At 43.5% G+C, this 15,081-nt stretch overlaps 1 protein-coding gene across 1 annotated transcript in view; it reads right to left on the bottom strand.

Moving 5' to 3' along the window:
- Nucleotides 1-3,117: 3,117 nt before the first annotated feature.
- The window catches only part of LOC138825215 (ubiquitin carboxyl-terminal hydrolase 39), a 27,341-nt gene continuing 15,377 nt past the window's right edge, over nucleotides 3,118-15,081 (bottom strand). The window contains exons 8-13 of the mRNA XM_070019604.1: nucleotides 13,926-13,993; nucleotides 13,256-13,444; nucleotides 8,224-8,366; nucleotides 6,798-6,933; nucleotides 4,948-5,034; nucleotides 3,118-3,566 (exon numbers count right to left, since the gene is read on the bottom strand). Coding sequence (XP_069875705.1) covers nucleotides 3,519-3,566; nucleotides 4,948-5,034; nucleotides 6,798-6,933; nucleotides 8,224-8,366; nucleotides 13,256-13,444; nucleotides 13,926-13,993 — 671 coding nt within the window. The 3' untranslated portion in view covers nucleotides 3,118-3,518. The remainder of the gene's footprint in view (nucleotides 3,567-4,947; nucleotides 5,035-6,797; nucleotides 6,934-8,223; nucleotides 8,367-13,255; nucleotides 13,445-13,925; nucleotides 13,994-15,081) is intronic.

The raw sequence follows: 15,081 nt of genomic DNA, 5'->3' as shown, positions 1-15,081 counted from the left end.
GAAACACCCACAATTCTACCAATTCCCAGAGAGAACTATAGCAAGACGTATATTTTCACATTTAACTCAGACCTTTCTCAACCCCTTCTCCCCCGCTGGCTTACCTCCAATTGCATACAATTGCATACAAGTACCAGAGTAAGCTTTCTATTCGATTGCTGTGGGCGAGGGTTGAGACACAAAAGTCTTTGATAGAAATGCTCTGGGTCTTTCTGATGCTCTGTGACTTTTAGTTTGGGATTATGGTAAGAGAGCATGAATTTACTTCCTCATCTGTGGCTCACACTCTGGCCAGAAACTGAGGCCTTCAAATGAGAAAGGGCACTCTGTGATTATAGCTGTAAGGGCACACAAGCCAGGCTCCTGCTCACAGCCGTATGTCTCTCCCAGGACATGTCAGCAGCCTGACAGATGGTCCCCAAACTCCATTGCCACGGACTATAGACAAGATTATTTAATAAGAGGATGACACAAAAGTTGGGCATAGAGGTTCACCCTTGGAGAAGACTATGGATTATCCTCAACATAATTGGATGGTGACTCCAACTGAAGCTGCTTTGCAGATGAGGCATCTTCACTGATATAGCAGAACCTCTGGCACATGGTATGCAGCTACCAAGCTAGTATCAAATGGGGTTTGTTGACACCAATATGTAAGAATCACAAAAAGTAATTTGCTTTTGACTGACAGGGTCAAAAGAAAGCCTTCACAGTGGTGCCCAGAATTGTCAATTCTCCTGGTGTATATAATACATATAATACAGCCTGAAAAATTTCATTTAAGACCAGCTGCCCAGACCAGTCTTAAATTCCTGGGCCCAACCGTTACTCCCACATTAGCCTCTCCAATAGCTGAGACTACATGGTGTGCCGCTGTGTCTGACCACAGAGATCTTAATAATCTGGACTTCCCACACAACCCACCAGTCCACTACATACACTGATGATACTATGCTGGTTAGATCTGATGAGCAGTAAGTACACTAAATGCTTTGGTAAGAAGCTGAACCCCCCAAAACAATTTAAGTGACTGTCATTTCAGTGAAGTTTCAAGTTTGGGAGATGGCAATGGCTGAGATTCAAAATATCTCCTCCAAAATAAAAGACAAGCTACTGTCCATTCCAACAACCATATTCAAACAAAAGGGTGCATAAACCATAGGGATTATACTGGTCTGACCCATGTACACTCAGAGCATAAGGTGAAAGGTTTAAAAGGGAGAACAAGTACTCGATTTTGGAACAAGCACAGGCTACAAAATGGCCTACACTATCCTTTGGTCTTATGATCCTGAAGATCCACTGCTATTTTGAAGTATCCATGGCAAACAGGAATACTGTACAGTCTTTGACAAACATCAATAGGAGACTCACAGTGCAGAACTCTGGACTTTGCAAGAAGTATATGCTTTCTGCCAATAGTTAATCTTTTGGGAAAAAAAAAAAATAGCTGCTGGCTAGCTTTGGGTTATGGTAAAGGGGTTATCAATTTACTCGCTGCTTTTTCAGCTCCAAACTTGACCTTTTGGCCTCTTCTGTGAAAATGTACCTAGACCTTTGGATTTTTCCCTTGCAGTCAGCATTAAGGCTATGTCAGAAAAGGGCATGGAAGAGACACTGCAGAAGGGCTTTGCTTCCTGGTTCTGGAATGCTCATCTGAAAGCAGTAGGTGCCACTTTTCTCCAGCATCAGGCTCTCGCAGAGCTCTTAGTACTCTTCAGGGCCTGGCTGCTATGTATTCATTCATTCATAGCACCTGGTGTCCCCTACACACACTGGAACAGGGTTGCTTCAGAGTACCTCCACTGAGGTACTATCTATGAACAGCTTTCCTCAACACATGAAAAAGCAGGTTTTAGTTTTATTTGTGATGCTGGGGATTAAGACCAGGATCTCATAACAGTGAAGTAAATATTCTATCACTAAGCTATGGCCTACAGATTTTCAACCAAGCATAGAACCTGGCTGTGGACACTACGTCAGCCTTAGAGATATCAACCATTCCTACACATCTGTTACTTTTCATCATCATGCTACACCTCTGTTGTAATTAATAATTACTGAAGTTAATCCTTCTTAGATCACAGTTTTCTTATATAGTTTCTCTCTCCTGATGGGACCCAGATTTGACTTCAGCTATACTAAGCCAATATAACTTAGACAGATGGTAGTAGAGAATGACAAGTAGGGAGAGTGTCCAAGAGATAGTTAATATCCAAGTGGGATGGTACATGCCTCCAAGCAGTCAGGAGGATTAGAAGTTTGAGGTCAGACTGAGCTACAAAGCAATATTCAGGTAAGCCTACTGAGTGAGATCTTATCTCACAACACAAAACAAAAAAGGATACTTACAAAGGGAAATGGACAGGAGTTGGTCACAGAACAGAGAAAGGAAGTAGAAAACTGACTGCTGCTAGCTGCTGCGCTGTCAGCTTTCTACATCCTTAGGTTATCACATTACTTGTGCTAAGGCCATAATTTCTTTCAGGTTATTCAGAATCCATGACTTGTGCTTAACAGAAGCTCAAAAGCTCCAGGGCTCCCCAGTGGCTTAGCTGAGAACTCCTTAGAGTTCTTACACTCCTGAATGGGAAACTCTTCCTAGTTTTTATGTGGAGGATTTTTAGTGTCCAAGGCTTGAACTCGGGACCTGGGCACTGTCCCTTAGCTTTGTTGCTCAAGGCTAATGTTCTACCACTTGAGCCACAACTCCACTTGTGGCTTTTTGGTAGTTAAGAGTCTCACAGACTTATCTGCCTGGGCTGGCTTGAACTGTGATCCTCAGATCTCAGCCTTCTGAGTGGCTAGGATTGAGAAACTGGTGTCTGACTTCATAGTTATTTTTCCTTTCTGATCCCTTCCAGAGCTGCAGTGCGATCTGAAGTCACCCACCTTCAGCCTTTTAGGTAAGCACAGGAATTTATGACTTTTAGACTCTTTTACTTAAAAGACAAATGTATGCCAATGGACACACCACTCCCCAGTGGACAGAAAGAAGTAAGAATGAGGTCCACCAGATCACAGTCTACAGGTAGACAGTTTAGGAAGAGTGAAAAGGAAGATAAATCTTCCCTTCAGCTAGCAGCCTGAGAGAAGAACATAAAAACAAGAGGCCGGTTTAAAAAGAGGAAAAATATTTAATCCATTCAAAAAAAAATCCATACACATCAAGAAATACAGGAAATAATCTACTATAATAGACATGAGCATGTTATGTACTCTTATTCCTGGAATCCCAGAGCTCAGTGTATACAACAAATTGTCTGAACTTTGATACAGCTATTCAGAAATAAATTATAGCCATCTGTAAGAGTTCTGTCTGCTGAAGCTGAAAGGAAAAAAGAGCATCAGTTTGCAAAGCTGAGAAAGAACAGGGAGTCACCAAGGAACAAACCAGTCTCCTGAAAACCGGGTTGGCCCAGGGGACCTACCAGTCAGTCCATGTTCAGCTATAGCTTCAGCATCTTATTTACCATTCTCAGCCAAAACCCCTGGGAACAAAGCCCTGGACACCACCTTCAAGCCCCCTGCTGGTTGGTTTCATCATTATCCCGCCTCTTCCAAATCTGTAAGAAAGGAAAACAGACATCAATGAGCTGGTAAGATATTCAGTCAACAGATGACTAACGAATACCTATCCTGTTCCAGGCAAATTACAACCTGCAACCATATTGACATGCCTGCTATATATCCTGAAAAAAGTAATTCACACCCTCCCCAAACATTCCTTTCCGTCCCATTTTCATTTTTCCACTCATTCTCTCCACATTCCAAACTCCACTTCTAAAATTAGGTTATGTAGTGAGCCCACGCTTATCATACATGATATCCTAAGTTCACTCCCCAGCACCCAAAACAAAACAAAACAAAACAAAAATGTAGCCAAGGGCTGGGAAGGTGGCTCAGTGGTACAGCGCTTGCCTTGCATGCCTCAGGCCCTGGGTTCAATTCCTCAGCACCACATAAGCAAAAAGAAAAAAACCGGAAGTGGTGCTGTGGCTCTAATAGTAGAGTGCTAGCCTTGAGCTGAAGAGCTGAGGGACAGCGCCCAGGCCCAGAGTTCAGGCCCCACGACCGGATATAAAAAAAAAAAATGTGGCCAAGTCTACAAGCTTAGAGGAAGTCACTAAGAAGAGTTAGCTCTAGAACAAGCATACCTCTTTTGCAAAGCTATGCCTTTTGTTAGTCCCAACCCTCCTTCCTCTATCACAATCTATAACAGTCACACAATAAAACTCAGTCCCAGCATGGCACTGGTGGCTCATGCCTGTAATCCTAGCTACTCAGGAGGCTGAGATCTGAGGATCTCAGTTCAAAGTCAGCCCAGGCAGAAATGTCCATGAGACTCTTATCTCCAATTAACCACCAGAAAACCAGAAGTAGTGCTGTGGCTCAAGAGGCAGAGCACTAGCCTTGAGCTGAAGAGTGCAAGGACAGCATCCAGGCTCAAAGTTCAAGACCCATGACTGACCAAACAAACAAAAAATCAGTCCCCAGGCCCTCAACCCAATGTAGAAGGTGACAGTCAATATGACATGGTTAGCAGTGCAAATAGGCATGGAGAAAGTACAAGGGTCACAAAGAAGAATGCTGACTAACTCTGCCTTGGAGAGCGCTTCAGCTGCTGAAGAGCAGAAGTCTCTGATTCATCCTCCTTGAAACCAAACTACACATTTCTGTAAAACTCACCTGGACAAAACAGAGCCATCTTTGCTCTTCCCAGATTGTTATGCTTTCCTACATTTCTCTTTTGAAAGTGTGTGTGTGTGTGTGTGTGTGTGTGTGTAAATAATCTGACACCTGTGTGTGTGTGTGTGTGTGTGTGTGTGTATGTGTAAATAATCTGACACCCCTGTCCTGCCACAGTCTTCAGCATATCCTAACAGGTGCCTAAACTTCAACAAAGGCTCTATCTCAATTCTACTTTCTGCCTTGGCCCACACCCACCTGAATGTATGCCTCTGACAGTGTGATCATCTGAGGCAGGATGTCAGTCACCTGGAGGTCTTGTAACTCGTACCATTTGCCAGTCCCCTATAGAAAATATGGAAGGCTGAGTTAGTCTCTTCCCTAAAACCAAAACAACATACAGAAGGAAGGGATCAGTTAGAAAAAAATGAGAACAAGCAACTATGTATCAATCAACCAGAGCCGTAACAAATGATATGCCCATTAGCCCATTAGATGAGTCAGTTAAGAGAACTTGGTATGTCAGCCATAGAAACCTCAATCCCTATTAAGGAATCTTTGAAGTACAATGGAGTCTCAAATACTTCTGCACTTTATCTTTGAAGGAAAATTTAGGTAGACAACAAGAGGAGAAATTTTCTTTTTTCTTTTTGCCAGTCCTGGGGCTTGAACTCAGCACTATCCCTAAGCTTCCTTTGTTCAAGGCTAGCATTCTACCACACTTGAGCCACAGCACTACTTCCAGCCTTTTCTATTTATGTGGAGCTAAGAAATCAAACCTGGTGCTTCATGCATGCTAGGCAGGCACGCTACCACTGAGCCACCTTCTCAGCTTGAAAAGAAATTTTCAAATTTTCCTCAGATGCTTCCTTCCTGTCCAGAAATGGCTGGCTTCAAAGTATATACTCTCCTTCTCCATACCTCCCATCTCAGATAACAGCAACAATACAGTCAAATAAAAGTTGTTAGGTGCCAGTGGCTCGTGCCTGTGAGTCCAACTACTCAGGAGGCTGATTGAGATTCAAGGTCTGAAGTCAACAACCCAGGCAGGAAAATCCATGTGACTCTTACTCCAATTACCCACCAAAAAGCTGAAAACGGAGTTCAAGTAGTAAATGTGCCAGCCTTGAGCAAAAGAGCCAAGGAACAGTGCCTAAGCCCTGAGTTCAAGCCCCAGTACTGGCACAAAAACCAAGAACCATAACAAAGAACCATAATGTCATATTCTATCTCAAATAATTTAATGCAGTCTCTAACCTTGATGCTGATTAATATTTAAAGCCAAGTAATTCTTTGCTGTGGAGGTTGTCTTATGCACTGCAGGATCTGTAGCGACAACCCTGGCTTCTATTCCAGTTGAAAATCAGTAACGTAATCAATGTAACTGGCTGGATGATGTCCAGGCATCAGGATTTTAGAAAGATCCCCAGTGTAAGCTACACAGGACATGGACACCAGAGGTAAGAACCTTCAGTGCATCTCAGAATCGTGCCTGCTGGTAATAAAATATGGATGTGGAGTGAAGAGGCAATAAACTGACAACTGGAACACTAGGAATCCAGGAATACCACATCACCTCATGTGCAGTTGTGGAAAAGCTGCCTGTCACTTCTAAACAAGTTTGCTTCACCATCCCCTGTTGATTTGTTGGTTCTTCCATTACCTGTGTGTTATAATCCCCTACAATAAATGCAGTTTCAAAAATAAAATTAAATAAAATAAATAAGACCCTCAATGTGTCCAATATGCAGTTAAAACTGAGAGCCACTGTCTTAAACTAATCATTGGCAGCTCATTTACTTGCAGAGTCCCAAAGGTAGGGTGAGAAAGGGCAAACTGAAAGAAATGCCCTTTGAAACACCAAAGGTACAACAATCTTTTTTTTTTTTTTTTGGTTGGTCATGGGACCTGAACTCTGGGCCTGGGCGTTGTCCCTCAGCTCTTCAGCTCAAGGCTAGCACTCTACCACTTGAGCCACAGCGCCACTTCTGGCTTTTTCTGTTTATATGGTGCTGAGGAATCGAACCCAGGGCCTCATGCATGCAAGGCAAGCACTCTACCACTGAGCCATCTTCCCAGCCTGAACAACACTCATTTTTGCCACTTACATGGTGGAGCACATGGATCCGGTAGGAGCCCTCAGAGGGCTTGCCGTCATGCACGATGTTGGCAATGAGGTCATAGGTGGTATTCTTGTGAACAGCTTGTACTTCTTCAGACAGGTATTCTCTCAGATCCACGTTTCTGGTGAAGATGAAAATAAAGCCAGAGCAATGCTGTGAAGTTGAGGAAACTATCCTATACAAATGGATCATGAAGTTCTGATCCCTGTTTTAAGACCCTAGCCTGTCTGGAGGTACGGCTTACGTGGTGGAGTATCAGCAGTGAGCAAGTAAGCCAAGCAGGAACATGAAGTCCTGAGTTCAATCTCTGGTACCAGTAAACAAGAACAACAAAACCATAAAACAAGCTAGAATTATATTTGTCCTACCCCACTGCATCAATGCTTCTGCCCCACACCAAAGAACACATTTCCTACTCAGGGAACGAAAGAGAAGGTAACAAAGAATATTGTTACTAAGCAAACATCCATTTATTGGAAAGCATCCTTCCAATAAAAATCCCAACTGAATAATTCCCAATTGCATCAGTCCAAAATGAACAAAGGAACAAATACATGAAAAGAGATCTGCAAGGGTAACATTGTCCAAAAGGAAATGTACTCGTTACCTGACTTGCGAAACAATAACCCTTCTGTACAATACCTTAATAACACTAAAACTGTATTTTTAAAAAGAAAAGCAAGTCGGGCGTCAGTGGCTCACACCTGTAATTCTAGCTACTCAGGAGGCTGAGATCTGAGGATTGTGGTTCAAAGCCAGCCCAGGCAGGAAAGTCCATGAGACTCTTATCTCCAATAAATCAGAAGACCGGAAGTGGCACTGTGGCTCAAGTGGTGGAGCGCTAGCCTTAGGCTGAATAGCTGAGGGACAGCGCCCAGGCTGAGTACACGACAGACCAAAAAAAAAGAAAAAGAAAGCCGGGCGTTGGTGGCTCACGCCTGTAATCCTAGCTACTCAGGAGGCTGAGATCTGAGGATCGCGGTTCAAAGCCAGCCCGGGCAGGAGAGACCGTCAGACTCCTATCTCCAATAAACCACCAGAAAACCGGAAGTGGCGCTGTAGCTCAAGTGGTAGAGCGCTCGCCTTGAGCTGAAGAGCTGAGGGACAGCACCCAGGCCCAGAGTTCAAGCCCCACGACAGACAAAGAAAAAGAAAAAGAAAAAAGAAAGAAAAGAAAAGCAGGGCTGGGAATGTGGCTTAGTGGTCCAGTGTTTGCCTAGCATGCATAAAGCCCTGGGTTCAATTCCTCAATATCACATAAACAGAAAACGCCAGAAATGGTGCTGTAGCTCAAGTGGTAGAGTGCTAGCCTTGAGCAAAAGAAGATCAGGGACAGTGTCTAGGACCTGAGTTCAAGCCTCAGGACTGGGACAAAAAAAGAAGAAAAGAAGTAAAGTATATTGAAACTCACGTGATAGGGAAGTTGACAATGGTTGGATTCTTCTCCACAAAGAAGTTGTTCTTAGTGAATCTCTTAATACAAAAGATTAGATATGGAGGCAGTTTGGTGAGTTGGAAGCGCTTCAAAAAATTCTCTTTGTAAGTCTTATATTCCTAGAGAGAGAAAAGAAGATTACCAAATTAGTGCTAGAGATCAGTAGGCACAAGATCAGAAATAAGTTGTTTGCTTTTCAAACATCATTTTGCCTATACCTACACTTCTGGTCCCAGAAACCATAAGAGGTTAACATTACAAGTTGGCCGAGGTTGATTAAAGTATCTCAATGTAGGCTGTGTTTCAGCCATCATATGATCAGACTTTTAGCCATAGTTATGCTTCTACATAAACATGGCAAATGCAAAATGGGATTTGTTAAAAGCTGAATTAAAGCCTTGCAGGAATCTCCTGATGTTTTTCAATAGTGAGAGAGAGAGATCTTTCATCAAGTGAAGTAAGGACAGGTCTGGCTAGCACCATATTGGCCACATGGTGGATTGTAGGATCAGGCATCGTCTTCATGCAGAGTGCAGGAAGCTCCCCACTCCATCACCTGCCTCCCAGGTAATGTGCTTGTCCAGATCCCTGGAGGCAGGGGCAGGCACTGGACTGATAGATTACCAAATCTGTAATTCCAGTGCTTGAGACTGGGAATTTCCTGAGGATCTGCTCCCTGCGCCAACTTATTTAGACCCAGACCAGCCTAACCGCCAGAAGATGCCACATGTGTCTCACATGTGTCTCTGTGATCGTGTCCTTTGTCCTGGCTCGTCTCCAGTCATCATGGCATCCCAACTCAGCTCTCCATTGGAGCTGAATTGGCTTGTTGGTATTGTTTTTGTTATTTCTTTCCTCTTTAGCATGTTTCCTAGCTGTTTTATGTGTATTTGCATGCTGCAGATCTTTGTAATAACTGGCGGCCTGCAGCCTGTTAACTGTGTAATAAATACTCCAATATTCTATATTTTAAAATGTAACTTCTGGGATGATTCACCTTACAACACAAGTATATTTCAGCACAGGTGGCTATCAACTTTCTACTAGTCCCAAGACTTGTGCTACATGTGGGGCGTAGATCAGAGGTAGAGTGCTGCTAGCCTCCATGAGGCCAGCAGTTCTTTTTTTAATTTTTTTTCTGTTGGTTGTGGTATCTGAACTCTGAGCCTGGGTGCTGTCCCTCAGATCTTCAGCTCAAGGCTAGTGCTCTACTAGTTGAGCCACAGCACCACTTCCAGCTTTTTCAGCATATGTGGTGCTGAGGAATTGAACCCAGGGCTTCAGGCGTGCAAGACAAGGACTCTCCCACTGGGCCACTTCCCAGCCTGAGGCCAGCAGTTCTATCCCTAGCACCACACAGACAAGAAGTTCTCAAGGCCTGTGTTTCAAGTATAATCTGACAGGAACATTTCCTGAGGCCTCACTGATCCCCAAGAAGGAAGGTGAAGAGCCAGGGAATCTGGCTCTTTTGGACCACAAGGTCTAAAAGCTGATTAACACAAATTGGTTTTCTAACACAAACTCCTATTCTTACTAAAAAGTAAAAGTGTGAAAAACTGAGCCAGGTACTTGTGGCTCATACCTATAATCCTAGCTACTTGGAAGGCTAAGATCTGAGGATCATGGTTCAAAGCAGCCCAGGCAGGAAAGTACATGAACTGTTATCTCCAACTAACCATCAAAAAGCCAGAACTAAGCCGGGTGCTGTTAGCTCAAGCCTGTAATCCTAGCTACTCAGGAGGCTGAGGTCTGAGGATCTCTGTTCAAAGCCAGCCCGGGCAGGAAAGTCAGTGAGACTTACCTCCAATAAACCACCAGAAAATGGGAAGTGGCTCTGAAGCTCAAGTGATAGAGCACTCACCTTGAGCTGAAGAGCTGAAGGGCAGCGCTCAGGCCCAGAGTTCAAGCCTCACGACCAACAACAACAACAAAAAGCCAGAAGTTGCCTTGTGGTAGAGGACTAGCCTTGAGCAAAAGAGCTCAAGGTCAGCACCCGGGCCCAGAGTTCAATCCCCATGACCAACCAAATAAAAACAAGACTAAACATAATCAAAAAAGAAAATACCATTGAAAGCCCCTCTCTCTTGAGTGCCTATAGACCTTTCCAGGAATGTCCAAGTTTCCCAGGAAAATACTTTTATTCAAAATTAGAATACAGGGCTGGGAAGGTGGGTCAGTGGTAAAGCGCTTGCCTTGCATGCCAGAGGCCCTGGGTTCAATTCCTCAGCACCACATAAGCAAAAAGAAAAAAGCCGGAAGTGGCGCTGTGGCTCAAGTGGTAGAGCGCTAGCCTTGAGCTGAAGAGCTGAGGGACAGCGCTCAGGCCCAGAGTTCAGGCCTAACAACTGGACCCAAAAAAAAAAAAAAAAAATTAGTGGGCTGGGAAGGTGGCTCAGTGGTAGAGCGCTTGCCTTGCATGCCTGAGGCCCTGGGTTCGATTCCTCAGCACCACATAAGCAAAAAGAAAAAAGCCGGAAGTGGCACTGTGGCTCAAGTGGTAGAGCGCTAGCCTTGCGCTGAAGAGCTGAGGGACAGCGCCCAGGCCCAGAGTTCAGGCCCCACAACCGGACCAAAAAAAAAAAAAAAAATTAGAATACAAGCCAGGCACCGGTGGCTCATGCCTATAATCCTAGCTACTCAGGAGGCTGAGACCTGAGGATTGTGGTTCAAAGCCAGCCCAGGCAGGAAAGATTATGAGACTTTTATCTCCAATAAACCCCCAGAAAACTGAAAGTGGTGCTATGGCTCAAGTGGTAGAGCGCTAGCCTTGAGCTGAAGAGCTGAGGGACAGTGCCCAGGCCCAGAGTTCAAGCCCCACTACTGGAAAAAAAAAAATTAGAATACAAATTTTGTCATAGGGAAAAATGCCTGCAATCCAAGCATTTGGAGGCTAAGGCAAAGGATCATGTGCTGGACACCAGCTTGAGCTACATAATGAGTATAAGGCCATCATGGTTACATAGAAAGATGCTTTCTTTTTTTTTTTTTTGTCAGTCATGGGGCTTGAACTCTGGGCCTGGGCACTATCCCTCAGCTCTTCAGCTCAAGGTGAGTGCTCTACGACTTGAGCCACAGCAACATTTCCGGTTTTCTGGTGGTTTATTGGAGATTACACTCCCAGACTTTCCTGCCTGGGCTGGCTTTGCACCATGATGCTCAGATCTCAGCCTCCTGAGTAGCTAGGATTACAGGCGTAAGCCACCGGAGCCTGGTTTAGAAAAATGCTTACTACCACCCCCCCCCCATACAAACACATCCCACAAAAAAACTCAAAATGTCAAAATTGAGAAAAGTAAAATTAGAATATGCATACTTAAAACCAATTTATAGGATGACCTTATAAAATATCAAGTAGAAAGGTCCACCTTCCAGGACTGGGAAGGTGGCTCAGTGGTAGAGTGCTTACCTTGCATGCATGAGACCCTGGGTTTGATTCCTCAGCACCACATAAACAGAAAAAGCCGGAAGTGGCACTGTGGCTCAACTGGTAAAGCACTAGCCTTGAGCTGAAGAGCTGAGGTACAGTGGGCCCAGAGGTCAGGCCACATGACCAACAACAACAACAACAAAAAGGTCCACTCCCAGCATTAAAACTAGTGAAAACTATTAAAAAGCTTTAAAGCAAATGAAGAAACATTACAAAAACGTTTTAATGATTCTTCTAAAATGCTACTAAATCTAGTAAGTTGGTAAGAAAAACAAAAGTCTAAGGTATTTGAATGAAGACTGTCCCTTCTAGATCCTACTCTTTTTTTTTTTTTTTTAATTGGTTATAGAGCTTGAACTCAAGGCCTGGGTGCTATCACTGAGCTCTTTTGCTCAATGTGGCACTCATCACTTGAGCCACGGGGGGGGGGGGGGGGGGGGGGGGGCGGGGTGTGTGTGTGTGTGTGTGTGTGTGTGTGTGTGTGTGTGTGTTGGCACTCATCACTTGAGCCACAGCTGTGTGTGTGTGTGTTTAATTAGTTGTAAGGCTTGAACTTGGTCTGGGCATCTGAACCACAGCTCCACTTCTGGTTTTCTGGTGGTTAAATGGAGGTATGAGTCTCACAGACTTTTCTTCCTGGGATGGCTCTGAACCACAATCTGAACCACAATCCTCAGATCTCAGCCTCCTGAGTAGCTATGATTTATAGGAGTGAGCCACTGGTGCTTCGCAAAAATTCTACTTTTTAGAGGGACAGCCAAGAACAAGGGGCTCTACATTTAATAGTCTCCATAATATTCTCCCATGAGGGATAGGATGTCAGCATATCTAATATTGTTCCCAGCTACTTGTTGCTAAGGCTAAATTACAGGTGAGTACTCAAAATACATGAGCAAAAATGAGAGAAACAGAAATGAAAATTAAACAGTTGGAGGATTCTCTACTCTATGAACACACACACAATAATGTAATAAGGACTGGAAGAATAACATATAACAACTGTATATATATATATATATATATGGGCTGGTGATGTAACTCAATGGCAGTACACATGCTTATCATGTATAAATCCCTGGGTTCAATTCCCAGAACCACCAAAAAAAAAATCTAAAAACCAGACATGTGGTTTTATATGTTTATATGATTTTATATGTAACAGACATACAGAAAACCATCAAAAACAGTAGAAAAATGGATATAGGTTGTAGCTCAGGAGTAGAATACTAGCATACACAGACCCAAGGTTCTATCTACATTAAAAAAAAAAAAAGAAAGAAAAGAAAAGACAAAAAGAAAAAGCAGTGAAAAAAAAAAAAGGATATTCTTTCTAGATTCAAGGGCATAATTTGTAGGACAGACTATAAATTAACCTCAATAAATCTGAAGGGACAGAAATTACAATCAAATTTTGGTAACTTATAAATACATGGATATGAAAACATACACCTAAACATTTTCTACTCAACTATGCCAAGTTCAATATCCAGCATCACAAAAAAAAGCATAAAGAAAATTTTAAAAAGAAACAAGTCAAGGGAACAAAGTTAAGTGCTAGGAGGGAAGATGTGTATGGACTACCTTCTCAGTGATGCCGTTGAACTTGGCCAGGATGTTGAAGAGTGGCACCTGGGGGATAATGAGCTGCTCCTTTTCATCCTTGTAGAGTGGGGCAGTAGGAAGGTCCAGCGTCAGGTACATGAAGGTGGACTCCACCATTGTCTCCTGGTACTCATCATTATGGAGCAGCTGCTCTTTTTCTTCTGCTGGCTAGAAATAAGTGAGAAGAAAAGAAGTAAGGAATGTGAGCAGCAAAGGAAGAACACATAAAGAGAAATGGTTTGTTAATGGACAGTTTCCCTTCACTTGATGGGGATGAACAGAGATGCCCAGAGCCAGATAATCTCATGTGCAGCAGTATCGTATCAGTTTGAGGACTGATGGCTTTCCAACTTCTGAGGGGCTTTGTTTATATACCAGACTATCTACAAAGTTCTCAGACTAGAGAAACAAAAACACCAGCACCACTCAGTGGCCAGACCACTTCAATCAGCAGACAATACCAACCACTAACTCCCAAGATTAGAGGGCGCTGCCATATCACAGCCCTGATGGACTGCCACTTGACAAGGTGCTCAGCGGAATCTCTTCAGGGACACACAGCTTGTCAGTTTTCTAAGTATCTCCTTTCCTCCCCACTGAACTTCCTCAGGCAACATAATCAGCTCAAGATCTGTTTCAATCCACTCACCAAATCAGGGTGGGGGAGCTTTTTAGTGAAGATCCGCATGGACCCCTGGAAAACATCAGTCACAATAGCTGCCAAACAGAAAGCAAGATATCAGAAAGCATGTCAAAACACACTCCCAACTTCAAAAGTTTAAAAATAAACCAGTATTTCTAGTTTAAACCCAAAGCTCTTCTTAAAACATGCAACTTTTCTCTATGTAACATATCCCACCACGGTTCCTTTATGATTATCTACATAAATGTAAGTCTTCTCCACAAAACCTCCTTTGGACCTTCAACATTGGGCCTGTCCCATAAAAGAAAAAGGTATGTCTGAAATGAATCAGTGATTTATGGAGCCTGGAGATACAAGAATTTACAAGCAAGTGGAGGTGTGGCTCAAGTGGTAGAGCGCTCACCTTGGACTGAAAAGCTGAGGGACAGTGCCCAGGCCCAGAGTTCAAACCCCACGACCAAAAAAAAAAAAAAAAAAAAAAAGAATTCACAAGCAAAACAAGGCACATCCAAGGAACTTCCCATACCCATTATTGCCTACAAAGGGACCCAAAAAGGAAGATGACTAAGAGACCACAATAGAACAAAAGCAGCGAGAGAAAGCATAACCAGGTGCTAGCAGCTACCTGTAAGAGTATGCACAACTTCACGGGTGAGCACAGGCTAAAGACACTAGTGGATTGCATGGTCATCAGGTAATAGTAGAGTCCTTCTAATGAACTAACACTTGCACAGTGAGGACTCTAGAGGTCTACAACTTGTGCCCAGACCCTCAGTTTGAGACTAGGTCAGGCTGGATATGGTGGTACACACCTATAATCCTTGCTAATCAGGAAGCAGAGAACTATGGAGGATTATGTCTTGAGATCAGCCCAGGTAAAATTTAGCTAGAGGGCTGAGAATGTGTCTCAATTGTAGAGTACTTGCCTTGCATGCATGAAGCCCTACCACATATACAGAACAAGCCTGAATTTGTGCTGTGGCTCAAATGGTAGAGCGCTAGCCTTGAGCAAAAGAAGCTCAGGGACAGTGCCCAGGCCCAAGTCCAGGACTGGCCAAAAAAAAAAAAAAAATTAGCTAGATTCCATCTCAATTAACAACCCAGGTGTGATGTCTCATGCCTGTAATTCATTACTCAGGAGGCTTAGGTAGGAGGATCATGG

Source organism: Dipodomys merriami, unplaced genomic scaffold (assembly GCF_024711535.1).
Source record: "Dipodomys merriami isolate MVZ:Mamm:240054 unplaced genomic scaffold, mDipMer1.0.p SCAF_136, whole genome shotgun sequence".
Taxonomy (NCBI): Eukaryota; Metazoa; Chordata; class Mammalia; order Rodentia; family Heteromyidae; genus Dipodomys; species Dipodomys merriami.
Note: the sequence above shows the minus strand (reverse complement) of the source record. Positions and strands in the feature narration are given on the sequence as shown.